Source organism: Chaetodon trifascialis, chromosome 6 (assembly GCF_039877785.1).
Source record: "Chaetodon trifascialis isolate fChaTrf1 chromosome 6, fChaTrf1.hap1, whole genome shotgun sequence".
Classification (NCBI taxonomy): Eukaryota; Metazoa; Chordata; class Actinopteri; order Chaetodontiformes; family Chaetodontidae; genus Chaetodon; species Chaetodon trifascialis.
In genome coordinates, this window is record NC_092061.1 from 8,063,235 (window position 1) to 8,083,139 (window position 19,905).

The following is a 19,905-nucleotide window of genomic DNA, read 5'->3' on the forward strand; positions in this document are numbered from 1 at the left end:
TCGCTGTTTTGCTGGTCAAGTCAAGGGTGCACACACAAACAGGTGGAGTGACACGGAGATGGAAACATGACGTTATTGTTGGAAGACTTTTATTTCAAAGTTTAGTTATAAAAATGTCGTCCCAGGCTTCTCTGTAGGAACAACAATGCTTTTTAAAACGCTGTGTGTCAGGGCTCAAGTATTTTGGGACCATCAGCACACCAGGATGCAATCAAGCATCTACTTTATACCCTCTTTACAACCATTACAAGCAGTTCTGAATGAAAATGAGAGAACTGGTGCAACTGCAATAACTTGGGGGGGAGAAAATATTAAAGCAACAACTCCACATTTGCTTGCAAAAGGACCAGTAACCCCAGTATGACCAGGCCACAAACCTCAGTTCCCTGAGTTAGTAACAAAGAATATCCCAATGGAGGTGACAGCTATCAAAAATAACATTAAGCTACTATAGGGTGTATCTAGAGGGGTGTAATCTATTTCTTAGAAAATACATGAATCGATTGTGCAAGCACTAGTGAGTGTGATCAAAGTCTGATTAGAATTTCATTTGTGCAATCTACGAGCAAGGCAACCAATACAAAGAGGTATGTTGTAATCCTAGAAATGGTCATTTATTCCGCATTAAAGCTGCGTGTGTGTGTGTTAAAGCTTCATTCAGGGTTCTGCTGCAAGTGATTACGCAGTTTGTTTTTAGCAGATTTAAGCTTTGTTTGCCGATGCGTCTAAATAGAAAACTCTCTGTTCAGGGGCTTATTCTTTTGAACCTCCTATGATAGTAAAGTATACCATGCATATCTAAGGCCTGTATGCAAGCATACGACCAGATCTGTTATTTAAAACTTAGAAAAATTCAGTTGAAATTGTTATGTTCTTATTTTGTTACAGTGCATTCAGGATTATAGCTATATACAATGTTTTTTTGTACAAAAAATGCCAATGCCCATCCCTGGCTTCTTATAAACAAAGTGTACAGGTAGATACATCCTGCAGCAGCGCAGAGGCTCAATCCAATATTGCTCTGTTGTGAAACATGACAACACGGTCATAAAAGACCTGCCAGCACAGTGATTCAGTGTATTCAGATCGTGAATGGCTCCGTTTGTCACGTTAAAGTGTCTCTCAGGAACAAAAGCAAGTCTCAGTGTCGTCCTCAGGGAAGCGTGTCTCCAGCAGTCCTCTTCCCTGTGTGTGTGTGTGTGTGTGTGTGTGTGTGTGTGTGTGTGTGTGTGTGTGTGTGTGTGTGTGTGTGTGTGTGTGTGTGTGTGTGTGTGTGTGTGTGTGTGTGTGTGTGTGAGAGAGAGAGAGAGAGAGAGAGAGGATGTGTGTCCAGACCAGGATAGCTGCTCAGTGTCTCAGCACCATAAGTGTCCATTGTGAGGTGGACTTTGGGTCTGTCCTTGTGACCTTCAGATGTGAAGTCATTGAGAGCCTTTGTCAATCAACCAGGAAATGTCTCCAGTCCTGCAAACCCCAAAGAAAGAGACATGAGACGCATTGACGTGTACGCGTTCATCGGGCCGATAGCTGACAACTCCCCGCACGAGGTCGGTCAATGTGAGTGAAATGGAAAATAGAAAAAGCTCGTATTTGTCCGTACTTGCCAAGCCGTGCTAACATCCTTCAAATTTTGAGTTTGCATTATTAGAAATGAAAGACATGAGAGACACTCCAGTCAAAACAGACCAAAAGAGACAGAAATGCATGCGATAACAGAGAAGTAACACAGGAACTGCAGCTGGTAACACTTCAGTTTACAGGTCCCAGAGTCTCCTGATAATAACTGTAATAATAAATAATAAGCTGCAAAAAAAGTAAAAGAAAGGAACTTCATCTTAATTCTCCATCCAAATTTAACGTCTATTAGCAGTAACATTAAATAAACAGTTACTAAATGCTTTTGAACACAGTAAAATATACTATACTATATTATAGTTGTAAGTAAACATAAGAACAATTTCAAGTGTTTATTAACATATTGGTCAAGAACTTTAACTCCTTTAAAAAGTCTCGACAAATACATTAATAAACAATGTTTTTCAAAACCTGCTTATGTATTTATACATGCTAATGTAATTAAAGGGTGTGTTTAAGTAAAGTGTTGCCAGCAGTTCCTCTTGAAATTAATCATCGTGTCATTTTGTAGTTCGTACTTCAAAACACAAACAAATGATGGCTTGTTTCTTTGAAATTTGTACTAAATATGCTTTTTCCAGGGAATACCTACAGAAATCGTTTACTGAACCTGTAAAATAAAGTGTCACCGTATTAATTCAGCAAAATAAAATAACAGCTGTTGTTATTTTTCTGTGCTCTGACGTGTAGCTTCGATAAGCCAACCAGTTTGGCTCGTTTAATGCTTTGCATGTGATCAAAGTCACAAGCTGTGTTTTCTGTCTGAGTGTCAATAACATTTGTCATGTTTTTCCTCACAGTAAAATGTGAGAAACCTAAAGAACATAACAACTATTGTAACCGTGACCAGGTTTAAGTCTGGGAGGGAGACTTACTCCACATCTCGTTTCTTAATCGTCTTTCCGGATCCTAAGACCTCTGCCACTCGGGATACAATGGGATCATAGTTCATGCTGGCAACAGCCACCACCTCCTCGCTCCTATAGATGGACCAGAGGAAGAAACAATGAGAAACTATTGTTAAATCAGACCGGGAGGCGCAATTTAAGACTGGAATCAGCTTGTAACTACAGAGAAGATAATATAAGTTAAAGGGAAATATGACTTTACAATTTCTGCTTTATTTAAGGTTGTTTTGAAAATTAAACTTAGAATCAATCAATATAACTCACCTGGTGTAAAACGCCACAAATCTCAGTTCATCAAGATCTCCTTGTATAATGACATCATCAAATCCATCACCATAACCTTCACAAACAAAATGATATACATACATGTGTGTCAACAGGAAGAGGAAAAACAGCCCAATTCAGGCTCAGCTCTCAGTCTTTGGTCTTGATTTTTCATTTTCACAGCTAGATGGCAGCGTAGTAACTACACTTGATCTCTCTCATACAGCACGTCTGCCCGATCACTCTGATAAAACATCAGGCCAAAGCAAACGCTCTTATGCACCTACCTGCATAGCGGATGGTCTTCCCAAACATGGCCGACCAGAAGTAAGGCACAGTTTTGATCTCAGTGGCTCTGCCCATCATGCTGAGAGCTGCCACCCTTCCTGCCAGTGAGGTTGGAAAGCAACGTTTACAGGCTCGTCTTTCGATCATCATCACGGGGATTTATAACAGCCTGAGACGACCTGAGGATTAAGCTGTAACACACTCACCGTGAACATGAGCCATCTGCCAGTGAGGGATGTTCACCTTCTTGTTGTTGCGTGGCGGGAATGGAAAAATCACCACGTCTCCCCCAGCAAAGACCCCATCAGCATTTGTCTGCATCATCTAGGATGAAATTAAGAGGAGTGAAAGCTGGGAAGCTGAGTCAAATGTATGTAATGCCCTTTATAGAATCGTCTTCATGGAATCAGGTTGTAACAGAATGGCCTTCATTAAATACCTTGTTGACAGCGATGAAGCCCTTGGAGTCCATGTGGATGCCGCTCTGTTTCAGGAAGCCTGTTGCAGGAATGCTTCCTGCAGGAGAGGACACACTTACAACACTAACCCTAACCCAACACAGGGTGGGGGCTTTGCAGTGACATGTAATCAGTGCAGATGATTTAAAGAAGGTACGATCGGCATCACCTGCTCCGATGACACACACGTCTGCCCGCAGGACTTTGCCACTCTTCAGCACCACCTCTTTGAGCTGTGAGACAGGAAGAATAAAATGTCCAGGCCGGGTTCCAGAGGTGCACGATGACACACTAACAGCTCTCACACTTCTGTTTGGAGATTTCTCTTAAAGCCCCTAAAAACACACACTTTTTTTTTTTTTTTTTTGCCAAAGTTAGAGCTGTTTAGATCATTTACCATAAGAGATGATAGAGTCTAAACTGTTGAGTTTTGAGTGATTTCAAACACAACCCCCAAGTTTTAATAATCAAGTTTTAATCAACAATAAATTTGGGATGTTTCTTTTCAAACTGTAAGCTCAGTCTGTCACTATTTTGGAGAAAGACTTTCAGTTTTTAGGGGCTTTAAAGTTGACACACTCCAAACAAGCTTCTCGTCTTCATCGTGGGGGGTGGGGGTGGGGGGGGGGTAGTGCAGCTGAGCATCATGTCATGCTGTTTCTCTCACTTTCTGAATACCTGTCCATGATGGCCAATCATCTCTGACACCTCGTTCAGCATGTAGAACTTCACCCTGTTTGCCTCAAACAGCTGCAAAGACAAAAACACGCCACAGGCACAGTGAAAACATCTGCATGTGTCCGCTGGCTAATGAGAGGATTTCCTCTCTCTCGTGGTTACTGAGGTATTGACCAGAAAAACGTGGTTTGCATTTTGAGCAGTTTTTTCTCCTCCCCATAGAGGGTCATGATGATCGTGTTCTGCAGGTGCTTCATGTTCTGACGAGCTTGATTTCCCAGGAGCGTCCACCCACCTTCATTATGGCTTTCCCTACTTTCTCCCCGAGAGCTTTTTTAAAGGGGACCGACTCGATCCCGATGACAGAGACTGAGTGGGCCTTGTCTGTTAAAGCTGCGGCCACCTCCATGCCTGCCAACACAACACACAGCATGCCGTTAATTTGCGTGGAAATGATACAGATGGTTGAAGGTAAAACCTGATTAAATGAGTGGAGATTGATAACGGATGCAGATGCTTCCACACAGGACTCGAGAGGTGAAAATGATGTGAATTCACAATCACCAGGGCTCATTTATCAAACCGCTGAGAGTAAAAGTACTTACTTATGTGAAAGTCAAAAGTACTGTCACTTTACCCTTATTTGTCCAACGTATTTTCATGGAAAATTACTCTTTAAAATTGTCTGAGAGTTGATCCTGGATGGGTGCAGCACACAAACAGGTGAGCGCACACCTTTTGTTTGGAGTGATTGTACAATCAATTTCTCTATACATCGTCTGCCAGCAGCAGAATTTCTTTGCTGATCTACTTTGTACAGAACTGCAGCTAATGATTATTTTCATTATGGGCTAATCTGCTGCTGATTAGTCTCTCCATTGATTGACTGACTGTTTGGCTTGTAAAAATATTGAGAAATGTGGTCACAATTAGCGAGAGCCCAAAGTGGCACATTCACAATGCTTGTTTTGGTCTAAATCTCAAAATTATTAAATCGATTCAAACAAAAACCAGCAAATCCTCACATTGAAGAAGCTGTTAAATAATTGTTATGGAGTAAAAATCACATTTCACTATGAATTGTGGAAGAAAAAACTCAAAAAAAGTACAAGTACCCTGAATTTGCACTACAGTACAGTACTCTAAATGTTCTTAGTTCCATTCCACCTCTCTGGTGCTTTTCCCCTTAATTTGTCACCTATCTTAATAAGCACATGTGTTTAGAAATGTGTCTTTTTCTCACCAACAAACGATGTTCCCACAATCACAGCGTTCTTGTTGTTGGCCAGCCTCGCTATGCTGTTGGCGTCCTCAGGCGTCCGGAGGTGAAACACATTCCTGACGTCCTTTCCTTTGTAGTTCATCGGTTTTGGTCTTTCAAGAAGGAAATGGAAATAATTAGATGTCATGTTATTAATTAATCTCAGCTGTTTAGTCATCTTGAATAAAAGTTTTTCCTCACTTGCTTCCTGTAGCAATAAAGAGTTTCCTGTACTCCATCCTCAAGCCATCTTCAAAAGTCACAGATCGTGTTTTCACATCTACGGCCACAGCCTGGAGCAAACATGGCAGAGTCATACAGGTGCACGGACTGGATCATTGTGGGAATAAAAAGGCAGATCTAAATAATAATTGGCTGTTATTCAATCAGTCCTGACTTCAGATTCTGAGGTCACCGCCTCTCACCTCTTTCTCTGTGAGCAGTTCAATGTCATGGTCCTGCAGGAAGTCCATGGAGCGCAGTCTCAGCTGCTCTGCTGTGCTGTCTAAGGACTAAGGGTCGACAAGTCAGTGCATGCGAGCACATCAGTTGAAAAAATGAAATCACCAAAAATCCCTGCAAACTTTGGAGTCTGAACAACAGCCAATTAATGATCATGTTGTCCGAGCTTGCCGGTGGCCGAGTCATGACTCTTCACTTGAGCACAAGTCACTTCTTTAAATCTTTGTTGCAGTGAAGTGCAGCTGCTCCCCAGAGAGCTCCTGTTTTAGCACCACTGACCAAAGCAGCACCTCTGCAGTCTGTTATGTAACCTGCTCAGTCAGTTCTGTCTCAGTTCACGTGGTCACGGTCTGTGTACAAACCTTACTCAGTTTAGGCCTGTCATATGGAGGATGTCTGTCCATGGTGCACATGACGATGCGGTCTGTGAAGCCCTCTTGCCTCAGCGTTTCTGCACACACCAGACCTGCTGGACCTGCGGAGACGTTCGCCATAAAAGAGGAAAATAAGGAAGGAGGGTCTCTTAGAAATCAGTCGAATACAGATGGATCCTTGCTGTTTGACAGGTGGGAAATAAAAAAAAGAGAGGCAAAACCACACTGACCGGAGCCAATGATGAGAACATGGCTGAAGCCTGTGCTGGAGTTAATGACTGCTGAGCATCGGGCCATGGGCTTTGACCTTTTCTGTGACTGAAGAGCCTGGAAACGTTTAAAAAAAACAAAAAGGTCTCACATCAATCATGTGGTTCGTTAGTCCTACTGCATAAATTCTCCACATTCTTCTTCTTCTTACCTGCTTGTTTGCGCGAATGATCACTTTGTCCTTTTCAACTCTGACCTGGAGCAAACAGACATGAGCGATGTGTACACTTTTTGATGGCGCTTAGAGACATGATAAGGCAGGGAATGTGTTAAGAGACAGCACCAGCGGGGAAGGTCACCTGGAAGGTCGGCAGGCTGTCCAGCCCGGGGAAGTCCTCGATGTCCCCTGTTGCAATGTTGAAACAGGCGCCGTGCCAGGGACAGCGCACGTGTCCTTTTGACAGCACACCTGGAATGACAGGACATGGCAAGAATGTCAAGTGTATGATAATACATATGAATAAAAGTCACACCTGGAAATATATCAGCCACCTTTGACCAGCGGTGCTCCGTAGTGTGGACACTTGTGGGCCATGGCTGAGAACTCCCCGTGTTCTTTGATCAACAAAGCTCTGCCGCTCCCCAGGTCAACCTCTCGCATCCTGTCAAACACACAAAACACGTGTGTATTCTTAACTTTCATGATTTATTCCTTCAAGGCAACAAACACAAAAGGCGCTTTTCATTTCCTTACTGTCCGTTTTCCAGATCTTTAACGTGACAGACGGAGGCCTCCACGTAGTCCCGTGGTTTGTGGTAGAGGGGGAGCGGGGTGGAGTCGTCATCAGAGCCGTGGCCCAGGGCCCCGTTAGGTCTGCAGTCAGCAAAGGGACTCGCTTTGCCATTAGGCGACAGCCCGTCCATCTCTTTTTCTTTTTCCAGGAGAGAGAGTTCCACTTTAACTTCAACTGCACGACAGAGACATGTCTCTTTTAGAAAGTGATGCTGTGAAGCTTTCTGTTGAAGTAATACCGGCAGGTTATTAATGCTCAACAATCATCAATGGATTGCTCGATCATTCCTTTGTTTCTGTCCTCTGTTATCTTATCACTATCCTTCTCCATTGCTGTGGAGGAGTTTATTTGCCTTTCAGCTAAGAGAGACGTCCAAAATTATGGGACAAACAGAGTCTGACATCTCCACCGCCGAAACAAATGAAAGCAGGTGAAGGGAGAGCAACCTAGTTTAACTTCCAGTGGGCAGCATAACCACAGGCATCAGTCAATCCGCGCATTATGCTGTTAAAAACACACCACACTCAGGACATGCAGAGCACCAAAGCCTTCCTCTGCAGAGCCAAACATGCTTTAAAACTGTTGTTATTCATAGCAGATTTACCAGTGATATGATGGAAAATCCACACAAAAAATGAAAAATAAATAATTAAATCACACATTCCTCTCCATACCCCTCAATCTGTCTGTACCCAAATTAGCTAAACTGGAAAATATGATTTTGACAGGATAATAATGTCTTAAATAAGAGACATAAACACAAAAAACCCATTTCAGTACAGCTGAAACTGGCTGTTTTTTGTGTACATTTTCATCTTAACTGCTTACCTGAAGAGATAATTAAGAAAACAGATTGCAGCATTTTTATGTCTTTTGGGAGACATTCAGTTTTCTTTGATGACATGTGATGCGCTGCTGCTGGCTTTATATTTCTGAACATTAAGAAACGGTTGTGTAACTCCTTTTTGCACTGCAGCAGGCTTTATCTGTTCGGCTGGAAAAATGTGCTGATCATCCGGTTCTTACACAGTAATCTGGCTGGAATTTTCTCCCGCTGAGCAAGTCTTAATTAAAATCAATGGAAAATCATAGTAGTGAGTGCAATCGCAAGAGAAAAGAAAGAGAGAGCTTTCCACAGCTGAAGAGAATCTCTGGATGTCTGCTGCTAAATCACACTGAGGAGCACTGAAAGGTTATCTGGGTTAGAAGGAGCACTGGAGAATTTTCTGTACCTCTTTGATTTTGGGTTTTAGAGCTTTAAGACATTTTATTTTGTCGTGAGTGAGCGCAGGGTGTTTAGATCCTCTTGCATAATTTCACAATAATCGTAACCTTTCTGTTCTTCTCCACATGTTGATGCAAATGAAGATGGCAGTGTTTTTGTCCACAAGCTCCTCCAACTCCCTCCCTCGTAGATCCTGCAGTGGTGCCAATTTACTCCCACTTAGACTTTAATACGTTACTATATATTTAGTGTACATTCAGTGGGATTTAGCTTCATTTATACTTCACACTTCAATTTTGGGTATCAGGATAAGCTGCTTTTATATTCATCATGGAAAGTTAAAAATATGAATAGCATATTCGGTCAATCTCATGCTTTCAGACTACAGTTTGATCCGACTGTATAAGTGACTTCAGGCCTGGATCCTGGACAATGAGACGAAGGAGGAGCAGTGAATCTCTCTTCTCAGATACCCATCGATAGGAAAACCATCACAGCTCGTTCTAATTTCTGCTTTATTTTGCCACTTTAATAATGAGGATATTCATATTAAACCTCTTAAACACCTATAACTCGGAATCCACCACCACTCAGCAGCCTCTCTTCAATCATTTGACGGACAGCTAGTCCCTCCTCCTCCTCGCTGCACCTCCATGAGATGCACTGAACAAATGATTTGATCTCAGAGCTGCAAATGAGTTTCTCATGCACTGAAGCATGCTGGCTAATCTCCTAGCCATGCTAACGCTGAAATGGATACACACACACACACACACACACACACACACACACACACACACACACACACACACACACACACACACACACACACACACACACACACACACAGTGTCATATTTGGATATTCAAGTCTCAGTGTGTAATCCTCTTGACCAAAGATGCCACAGAGAGCAATAAAATTCCTCCCACACGAAACACTACAGCGCAATCAGAGGAGGCTGGATATGAGAGGACACGTATAACAGGATTTGGAGGCTGTAGGTAGCTTTGAAAATTATTTCAAAACTGAACAAATTGTCCCTAAATCTATTTTTTAAAGAACAAAATCAGAATTTTTCCACAAAAATAATAATTTCATATGTAAATAACTGGGTCATTGGTGTTGTAAAACTGATTGATGGACAGAGTATCTTTCCTGTAGTAACAATTAATCATTTCAGTTGAAATCATGAGCAGAATCAATTAATTTTTGATTATCACTGTATTAAATGCATATTTTTCTGTATTTCCAGCTGCACACAACGCTGCAAACTAAGGCTGTTCAGTGCCTTTTTGACTCGACTTCAGGGGAACATGTTGGTTACCTGGTTTGGGTTTGGAGAAGCATCCTCCCATGGTGGGCCCAGGATTGAGGGACACCCAGGGAGAGAGGGAGGGAGGGGGGAGAGGGAGGTGAGGGAGGTGAGGGAGGTGTGGTCAGATCCTCGGGCTGGGCTGCTTGGTTGGGAGGTAGCACAGAACTGTGTGTATGAGAACCTGCAGGTTCAGGCTGGCCATCGCACACATCAGCTCGTCCACATAATCTGCAGGGACAGAGGGGGTGACATCATTAACAACACACACCATACACTCCTCTGTCATGACGTGAGACCGTCTTCCCACCCCAAAGTCCCTCTGTGAGACACATCCCCTGTGGCGGTCTGGCTGTGTTATTTTATTTCCCCAAGACTACAACACAAAAACACATCATCAACATCTCGCTAACAAAGTTTAACTAAATGAATGCAATGGCTCAATATCAGAATTATTATTATTGCCATCATCATTATTATTATTATTAATACACATTGTTATAACTGCCACAATTTAGTGAAATAAGACATTTAAATTTTTAAGTGTAAAAATGTAAAATATTTCCATGCTGCTGACATTTTACTAGTTCAGGGTTTAATGTTACATTACCAGAAATAATCTCTTCTTCATGGCTCTAAAACAGTAGTTCCCACAGGCAGCACAACACAGCACAGCTTGCTGTGTAGGCTACTGTTTTAGAGCCATGAAGAAGAGCTGATTTCCAGGAAAAGAAAACGGCCTTTTTGATCCAGATGAAACGACTTTAAAGCTGATGTTTTCTTTCTGACGTGCTCGACGTTACACAAGTTGCTTGCTGTTTATGGATCTCGGTTACTTGTGCAGTGAAATGTCTGACGGATGTCTGGGGGCTAATAAATTTCATTTTATCAGATAAGTGCACAGACTTGTGTACCTTGTGACCTGATAGTAGATCCTGATAGTAGATCCAGCATCTTAGGCTGTGTCGGTGCACAGGAGGGCCTACCCATGAAAACTCTGTGCCCTGTCTGTTTGTTTGATCCATTCATCTTCCACAACCTCCTCCCCGCATGGACTTTGTCTCTCTCACCCGACTCTCTAAAGACTTTCTGGGAGAAAGCTTCCTGCCAGAAAGCTTCCTCTCAGAAAGCTTGAATCTTGTATGTGTAACCCAGGATCACTGAGCAGAGAGGCTAAACCTCTCTCCATTTTTCTCTCATAGAAGGCCAAGGCGCCTGGTTATGTATGTTCTTTTTCTTTGAGGTTTATTGTCTTTCTCATTCATGACCTCCACTTCTTCTACTCTGTTAATTACAGCCACACATAACATAGCCTGTACCGCCAACTTTTGACAAAACTACGCCCTGTGTAGTTGCATTTATTTGTTCTAAACCAGCTGATGGAGACTTCTTTATAGTAATGTTTCAAAAGTTCACTTTCATTTCGCTTGACAATTCGATGAAAACAAGGCTCATCTCTCCAGTGCATGCTGCTCTGAAACACATTAAAATCAAGGTTAACCAGAGAGGCCACGCACATGTGGTGCTTATATAACCACATGTTGCTAATCAGTGTGTGGACACCACAGGTGTTGTGTCTTAAAGAGCGTCCAAGTCAGCTACTCACGTGGGGGTCAGTGTCCCGTACATATGATACGCATCGCCACTCAGAGAACCTGAGTTACACATGTAGGCGCCCGATCCCGCTGTATAACGACCGAAATGCTAGTCATGAGAAAGAGGATTTGTAAGATATACAACTTGGTTTGTTTGTTTAGATTAGACATTTTCAAAGAATTGTTTGCTTTTAAACTGCTTTCAGTTTCAAATTTTAGCTTTTTATTTACAATTTGGCCTTCAGATTGACAAAGCATAATGTGTCTGCATAGTTTTCATGGTCCTGTGTCTGCTAATCAGTCAAAGTCACTGACTGTGTTTGTGTAACTGATGTTGCTCTGAAGTGTCTGAAAGAGTCAGGATTAGACTACCAAGGAAAACTGGCCTGATTATTTTCTCTGTGTGTGTCTGTGTGTGTCTATATAACATGTTAGTGCTTGTAAAAAGGAAGCATTTGTGTTAATTAGGAACATTTCCACACACATTGTTACCTTTGTTCATGCATATTGCATGGAAACTGTTAAATATTAACAGCACTCCGACACCTATTAACTTTCTCGTCACACTGCGCTTTAAAGGGAAGCAGGGGCCCCTTGAGTTTCAAAATCCCCCTTGTTTTTTGTTGCCACGTTGCCCTCACATTTCTGCCAGCTCTGGTATTTCACCCACACATACAGTAGTTAGTCACTCACAGGCTCACTGGCTGCTATGAATCTGAGCAAGCTGCGGGATGGCAGGTGTATCACCCAACGCGGTGCAATCCATCACCAAATTATCCTTTTGAGGTACGACCAAAAGGACTGCTTGATATTCTGAGCACATCTTAATGTCCCTGAACTTCAGAAAAAAAAGTGTGCAGTGTTGAATGGAGCGCTGCTTAGAAAAAGTTCCTGAGGACAAATGAGAAATGGAAAGATCTCCTCTGACTGGCCACAACAGCAGCTGAGATAGAGCTGTTCTATCTAAACCGTGTTTGCAGAGGGTGAAAGTACAATTACTCAAGTACAATTGTACTGTGCTTATGTAATTTAAGGTGTACGTGTACTTGAATATGTCAGAGGACAATGTCGCACATTTGACCTGACTATGTTTATTTGACAGCTTTAGTTAACAATTACTTTGCAAATTGGAAAAAAAAACACACGATGAGCTTGTACATTTTCTACACATTTAAATCAGTGATTCCTGTCAGTTTTGGCACGACACCAGCAGCTGTGACCCCTTGTCACATATCAGATTTCTATGAATTGTTCATGGCTCTGCCTAAGGGTGATTTCTCAAATAGTTTATTGACATAACTGTTTACAGCCCAAAGATGTAAATTGATCCAAAACTTAGCATCTCACCAACCCTTAAGATTTCTCTTGCGACCTGTTGAAGGGCCCAGAGCCCTCGGTTGGAAACCACTGGACTAAACTACCTGACTGTGTGTAAAGTAGCTAAAGGAGCTCCACCTCAACCAGCCTAGACAGTAAAACGCTGCTTAGAAATTGATGCATCAATATTGACAGTCTAATAATGTCATATGTAGCACTATAACTATCACAGGGGCCTTTGGTCTGTATTCCTGCACTGTGCATGTGTGCCAGACATGTACATTTTCCTCCATTCAGTCATTAGCCGTGCTAACGCAGCAGAGCCTTTGATGCTGCGTGTTTCCTTAAATGCAGAGAGCAACACATCAAATCATTTCCTAAAGAGAGAGCTAATGTAGGCAGACTCTCTCACATGTTGCCCCTTCAATAATTTGTCACCACTGAAATTTTGATGAACAACAAATTGGACGGCAAAGAGCTGCCATCCTGGAGCTCCAGCAAGCCCAAGATATTTTGTGCAAAACTAAAGTAGGTTAAGCAGATTTGGTCCTCACAACATATGACGCAGATCCCACTCGCTCACTGTTGGGCCCGTCCCCAAGCCGTGCTAATAATCCTGCCTGCAAACAAGCTGTCAGTTTCACTCACTTCCCTACAAATGTAATACCTGTTACTGGAATGTTTGAGGGGAGAATTAGCAAAATGCAGCTCCTAGCTGGTGGTATGGAGGCTGATCTATAAACTGACTGAGGAAAAAAAAAAAAAAAAAAGCAGGAATGCGGCTGCGCTCTGACGGTCACATACATCATTCGAAACCTATTCTACAACCGCAAACAGAGATGCTATTGCTCATCAAAAGGGACATCACACAGAATTAATCTCTCCTCCAAGCCAGCTACAAACCTGATCCTCAACAATAAACACCAGCAGCAGAGATGCTGTGACTTCCATATGCAGTAAAAACTGTTAATCACATGTCACTTCACAGCGTTTCTTGACTCTGGACTTGCAGCACCTGAATAAAAGAGGGGCTGCTGGTTCAGTGGCACCAATCCAAACTGGCGGCCTCTGTTTTATTCACACACTCGCTCGACAGGTATGTTAGCCCGTGGTTAACGATTAGGGCTCTCTGATCCTCAGCTGATAAAGGACAACAGCTCACAATAAAGTGCACTCTTGATATCTGACCACACCTCTTTCCCTCACTGGTTTGCACGTTCTCCTGGTTTGTGAAATAACAAGATAAGCCCGAGGAATCGTCCCCTGATTGCGTAAACCAACTGTTGAGCAAAAGCGCTCTCTCGCCAGGCTCTTAGTGGTTATCTGTTTTGTTTACCGTCAGCTTGAGGACGCATTCGATGTGAGGGACAAGTGGGTGAATCTTTCAACTTTATAGCATCTTTATAGGTGAAGTAGACAAGTTTCAGGCAATGTTTGATGTTAGATTTGTGCACCTTCATCAGCTGAGTCAACAGGATGTCCCACAAAATGCCAAGAAGCTTTTAACAGACTTCTATTAGCTCCATTTCATTTGTGTCTTTACTATAAAAGACTAAAGATGGATTAACTACAATCCCCAACTCTAGTATGTGACACAATCAGACATTATGAGCAAGTTCATTCACACCGTTCTTGAACAAGTTTGTACAGATGTTTGTTTTGTTTACTTGTAGATAAATTGTAATGGTCATAAGATCACAAGGTCCCAGACAGTCTCTGCAGTGTGCTTATTGTGTGAATAAAAATAGCTGAAAACAAGTAATACAGTGTTTAAAGTCTCTCCCATGATTTTGCCACTAACAGGAGACAGATGGCATATAGTTAAGCTTTTAATGGAAATCAGAAACAAACTGTTAATGTTTAGATTAATACATAGTTGCCACGTGGCTCTAGAAAACAAAGATCACACCGTCATTCAGCATTGTTTACTGTGCCACTCAAAGGAGAAAACTCTTGCTTTACTTCATCCGGTTTTTCCTTTAAAAAGTGGACCCGAACGTTACACTCTGTATCTCTTATTCCTCCATAAAGCTGAAGCAGGTTAACAAAAGCACCACCGACATCTATCAGGTCATTTTGCGGCTGCTTTGAGCGATAACCTCTCCATGATGTCATGGAAAACTAGAATTGTGGTTTACAGAGGGGTGTACACCCCCACAGAGGAGCTGTGCGTCCATACAACAATTCTGCTATTGACCAGTTTCTCAGCATGCTCACACACAAACAAATACACACACACACACACACACACACACACACACACATGAACACAGACATAAGGAGCTATCAAAATCAATAGAATCAAAGGGACTTTGAGATGTACTGTGTGACTTACTGAACTGCGCTGTAGATGAGTGTTTGAGCTTTATTTCACATGTTTGTAGCAGAACTGATCCATAAATCAAAAGCTATGTACTGCAGCTCTGTGTTTCTGCTATACTTCAGGTGTATATACTGCACCACAGTACATGGTTCCCCAGGAAGGATCTGGACCAGAGAGCAAACAACTTCCATAGAAGTACTCTATGTGCCCATAGTGTCAAATACCTGCAGAATTCACTTGAAGAAATATTTATACACAGAGCATCACATCAGACTAGGAGCTAATAAAACTGAGCTATGATTGCCTGACTGTAAAAGGAATAAATGAGCTTACCAGTGTGCATGGAGCAGGTGCACTGAGATCCTGTCAAACTCCCTGGTGCTCAGCTTCCCCTGCGGAGCATGGAAGCATATTAGCACACGAGTCTCCTCAACAGTCCTGTCCCTCTCCGGGATTGGCTCTGTCCACTGGAGTATTCCCGGTCTGTGCGTCCCTCTCTACCCTCCTCCGCTCTCCTCTTCTGCCTCTCGATGCAGCAGAGGCTCTAGAGAGTGTGTGTGAGTGAGTGTGTGTCTGTGTGTGTGCCTTGCCGCTCGCAGAGCCCCCCTCCAGCAGCAGACTGAGCTGACCGGTCGTGGGAGTTGCTCTCTTTCCCTGGCCGAGCCTGCAAATGCAGCACGGAGGACCTTTGCCAGTTTCTCAGCTGTATGCAGTATTGATGGAGTTGCTGAGGGGATGCTAACACAGCATGAATTCTCACCGTTCCCTGCTCTCGTCCTCCCACCCCTCCTCTCTCTTTCCCAAACACACACACACACACACACACACACACACACACACACACACACACACACACACACACACACACACACACACACACACACACACACACACACCTACTGCTAGGCTGCTTGCTTTTCTATTCAGACCCTTTCAGCCTTGCCTTCAGATGTCAAAGACCTGACTTGCCAGTTAAGCCTGATCAAACACTTGCTGCCCTCCCCACTGCACTGCCTGGTCTGACTGCCCACTGCCTCCTTTAATGTGCATGCATTGTGCTGCATGTCTGCGCTGCTGCAGGAGTATCTGCTGTTGCTAAAACTTACCTGTTTATACTGACCACCAGGACACATGGAAAAAAACTACTCCTCAGATTGCTGCAAACGGCTCTTACAGTATGTGTGCGCTACACTTCTTTCAGTGTGTGCAGCAGAGGGAGAAAGAGTGAAAGTGCAGTTGGTGCAGTAAATCCCAGTTTCAGTCAGGGGGGTAGGGTGGAGCAGGATTAAAAAGGTATACTGAGTCTTATAGAAATGAGCTCCCAAGATATTTCCATTTCCAGGAACTACACCTCCCCTTTAAGTAACTGCTGGGACAAGGTCATTCACCTGATAATATCAGGTTCACTTCTATGGAAACAACGACGGCACTGACACACGATGATGATCAGGATGCAGCATTAACAACCCTGAGACTGCAAATGAAAAATGAGATTGATCAGACAAAAGAGATTTTCACTGTTTTCCTGCAGCAGCGTGCTGACAGCTGACACGTGCACATGTGCTCCAGTGTGAGTGTGTTTGTGTTGCTCTCTGCGTGTGTTCAAGCACATGTAAAAGCTTGTTTGAGTGAAAGCCAGGGGTCGGCTGCGTGCACATGAACAACAAGATGACTGATCAGACTCCCTGGGAGTGGGCTGCGTTACATCACCGATACATCACTCAGTTTAATTGAATTACGGGGGGGTACTCTCTACTGCAGGGGCCAGAGGGAGCTGCAGCATCCAAAAACCCAGATTAAGAGAGGCGAGAAAAGTGAATGAATCTTTCATAAGCTAAAATATCAAATCATAGCCTGCCAAGATATTAATGTCAGCTGTTATTAGGGTGGATTCGACCTGATGGTTTATTAGATCTCCTCAGACTGGCGCTTCAGCAAATGTTAAACACAGTCTAGACACAGTTTGATGTCACACAAACTGACCGCAAGTTCTTCTGTATCATTTTGTGATTTGTTGTGACAACCAAGAAACTGACAAAAATATACAAATCAGTGCTAATCATCACAACAAACAGCAGTACAGCGAAGCCAAAGAGTGCATAAAGGACTAAGAGGAGCCGGCGGTGCCAAGTCCCTCCCCAAAACGCAGGGTAACACAGAGGAGCTGCAGCACTGGAATGCAACTATTCACTCCTGCCCTGCCAGTGGGCTCAGAGACCCTCTGCACCACGAATGTTGGACATTTTCATGCTGTTCAGGGTTGCTGTTATTAAGACACTGGCCAGTGCATGGGGCTGGGGAGTAGCTATTTACTGTTCATCTTTATGTACGTCTTCTAAGGACTTTACTGTTACTGTTGTTATATTTTACACTAAATGTAGAATGATGTCACTTTCTTCATCTAGCATGTTTGTTTGTCATCTAAAGCCTGTTTTTCAAGCTTTACTGGTTTTACTTTTCCAACTTTAGAAGATAACAGAAACTGATTTTGTCTCACGTCTGTACTCATTAAATTAAAAGACCCAGCAATCGATTTTGAGAGCCACTGACCTGTTAGTTGGACGTTGCGTCACCGTAGATGTACAAGTTTGCTAGTTTTGATTTAAAATCAAGAGGTTATTTAGAGTTGTTGTTATTCTGTTGTGGTATTTCTACTCTTATTCTAAGAAAAGTTTTATGTGCAGCACGTCTACTGGTAAATACACTTCCTCTCCTGTTTGGCCTCTGTAGCCTTTAAGGAATAAAAAGTACTGCAAGTACTGCAGCTGCTTTTTATCTGACTTTAATAGTTTGTGAAAACAGTCTTTCTATCAACCAGAAAAACAGAGATTACAGGAAGGTGTTTGAAACTTTCAGTAATAATTTGACTTAGAAATTGACAAATAAAACACAAACAACCATGTAGTATTCATGTTCCTGCAGTCAGATTCATTATCGCATCTCCACAGGCTGACAGTCCTCCTTTTGGAGTACATGAAGGTGACACATCTGATAATCTATAACACCTCTGTCTTCAGGTAGTGCTTTGTCCTGTGCTTCACCTGAGGGCTGTTTGGCACACTGGGTGGTCTCTGGTCGAAGTCCCCCATGCACACAGCAACAAAGAACAGAGTCCCTCCGATAACCAGAGCCAAACCTCCGAACCATCCGGAGAACATGGCCTCTCCATACTCCCAGCGTGGCATCACGTCAGGAAAACCCTCGTCCCAGAAGTCCACCACTGTCGTGTAGGCCACAATAGAGACAGGAGCCAAAGTGGCGAGCCCCGACACCCAGGACAGCACCCCCCCGAGGATGAGGAACCGTCTCTTCAGCTCAGGCTGCCCCACACACACCTCAACCCCCTCCAGTCCTGGGAAGACGGCCAGCAGGGCTAAACCTCCAGTGCCTATAGACACCGACATGAGCACCCTGGAGATCTGCAGGTCCATCGGCAGTCCCAGGATGGAATCATAGGCCTTGCACTGAATCCCCACCTCCTCCGTGTAGAGGCAGGTGTGCCACAGTCCAGAGAACCAGTTCTCCACTTCGTTCAGGTCAGAGTTCATCGTCTTCCACAGCGGAAGGAAGGTGGTGATCAGAGAAGTGACCAAACCTCCAAACGTCACAAAGAGTGCAGTTCTTTGCATGATTTTAGTAGTTAGAAAAACCATATTTTCCTCTGCTGTGCTGTGATTCCTGCTCAAGTGTGAAGGTCTACGTAACAGGTCCCAGATCCAGAATGGCTCTGAAGCCCGTCCCACCTGCAGAGGTAGCGGGACCAACCCGCCCAGCCCACTCATTCAGCCTCCTTAATAAAATGCACCTGAAAAGTGAGAGATTATCCAGGACTGCGGCATGACAACAGACACACTGTGTTTTCAGTGTTCAATATCATCACAGTGAACAATGAACTCTGTTTTTACATGAAACCAGATATGTCCAGTGGGTTTCTGGGCTGTGTGCGCGCACAAGTGGACTTAAATGAATGAAACATGAGCAAGCTGGAGGTGGTCGAAACACACATGAAAGAAGGAAAGAGCTAAACACACGACTATGATGTTTCTTCACGGCTGTGAAATTCAGTCCATCTTTCAAAGTTTTCATTATTTCAGATTAATTTTTTTACTGATCTCACTGATGAGACTTGGGCATAATTTCAGTTACACTCTCAGCAGCTCGAAAGAGGAGCTTTTGATTTGCCAAGTGTCTCAAGTATCTGGACTATGAATAGCACTTTGTGCTCACTGCAACGGTACTTACAGCAGAGTCCAAACGAGTCCAGCACTTTGTGAATTCCACAGAGGGTCTTCACAGATCCTGGCAGCTGACAGAAAATCCAATCTAGAGCTTCAGCATTTAGCTCACCCTTTTTTAATCAATCCCATTAACAAAATTAATACAGAACTTCAAAATAAAACGCCTCAATCATTCCCAAAATGCAACATTATCTTACAACCTGTGCATTTTATTCAAGTCATATTTAATATAGAGTGTTTAGGGTTGGCCTGAATGTCGTGACTACTGTAAAAATATTTTAAAAAGAATGTATGACGTTGCAATTTATACATTGGAATTAAAAAATTCGAGTAAATTAAAATCTTTGTGAGTCCAAATCCATGCAGAAGCTGAAAGAACTCACCCTCTCAAACCAAAGAGCATTATCTGACCTTATCATCCACAGATCTGTGGAAACTGAAACCTCTGAAGGACGTGGCTAATTTGATGAAAGGTCAAGACATTCACCTTTTTTTTTTCCAGTATTACAATGGCTTTAGTTTATGGTAGGGGTCTGCGTAGGAATTTCAGATTGGTGCTGGT

The 19,905-nt window shown here is 43.0% G+C and overlaps 2 protein-coding genes across 4 annotated transcripts; both read right to left on the reverse strand.

Moving 5' to 3' along the window:
• Window positions 1-68: 68 nt before the first annotated feature.
• LOC139333127 (apoptosis-inducing factor 3) lies at window positions 69-15,668 on the reverse strand. Of its 3 annotated transcripts, XR_011602309.1 has the most exons (22): window positions 15,439-15,621; window positions 9,883-10,101; window positions 7,293-7,506; window positions 7,091-7,200; window positions 6,898-7,007; window positions 6,750-6,794; window positions 6,559-6,655; window positions 6,317-6,429; window positions 5,918-6,004; window positions 5,694-5,785; window positions 5,475-5,605; window positions 4,527-4,642; window positions 4,232-4,303; window positions 3,723-3,786; window positions 3,535-3,611; window positions 3,302-3,419; window positions 3,095-3,193; window positions 2,808-2,883; window positions 2,511-2,615; window positions 1,601-1,621; window positions 1,334-1,464; window positions 1,076-1,217 (listed from the first exon to the last, which is right to left on the reverse strand). XR_011602309.1 is itself a non-coding variant. In XM_070965405.1 (21 exons), the coding sequence occupies exons 2-21, from the start codon at window positions 9,911-9,913 to the stop codon at window positions 1,422-1,424; spliced, it is 1,821 nt and encodes a 606-aa protein (XP_070821506.1). In that variant the 5' UTR covers window positions 9,914-10,101; window positions 15,439-15,621; the 3' UTR covers window positions 1,288-1,421. The 3 variants fall into 3 exon arrangements, 2 of the variants coding, with proteins under 2 accessions (XP_070821507.1, XP_070821506.1); XM_070965405.1 differs by lacking the exon at window positions 1,076-1,217 and having other exon boundaries at window positions 1,288-1,464; XM_070965406.1 differs by lacking the exon at window positions 1,601-1,621 and having other exon boundaries at window positions 69-1,464; window positions 15,439-15,668.
• A 2,433-nt stretch (window positions 15,669-18,101) lies between these two features.
• cldn26 (claudin 26) lies at window positions 18,102-18,758 on the reverse strand. Its single transcript, XM_070965473.1, has one exon. It carries the CDS (start codon window positions 18,756-18,758, stop codon window positions 18,102-18,104), a length of 657 nt encoding a protein of 218 aa, XP_070821574.1.
• Between the last annotated feature and the right edge of the window lie 1,147 nt (window positions 18,759-19,905).

What these genes read in the sequence shown, in the direction of transcription:
- LOC139333127 (XM_070965405.1), bottom strand. Translation starts at nt 9,913, where the DNA reads ATGGGAGGATGCTTCTCCAAACCCAAACCAG. An exon ending in GCTTCATCGCTGTCAACAAG is followed by an intron (nt 3,420 to 3,534) that starts GTATTTAATGAA and finishes ATTTCATCCTAG; the next exon opens with ATGATGCAGACAAATGCTGA. An exon ending in GAAGACCATCCGCTATGCAG is followed by an intron (nt 2,884 to 3,094) that starts GTAGGTGCATAA and finishes TTGTTTGTGAAG; the next exon opens with GTTATGGTGATGGATTTGAT.
- cldn26 (XM_070965473.1), bottom strand. Translation starts at nt 18,758, where the DNA reads ATGGTTTTTCTAACTACTAAAATCATGCAAAGAACTGCACTCTTTGTG.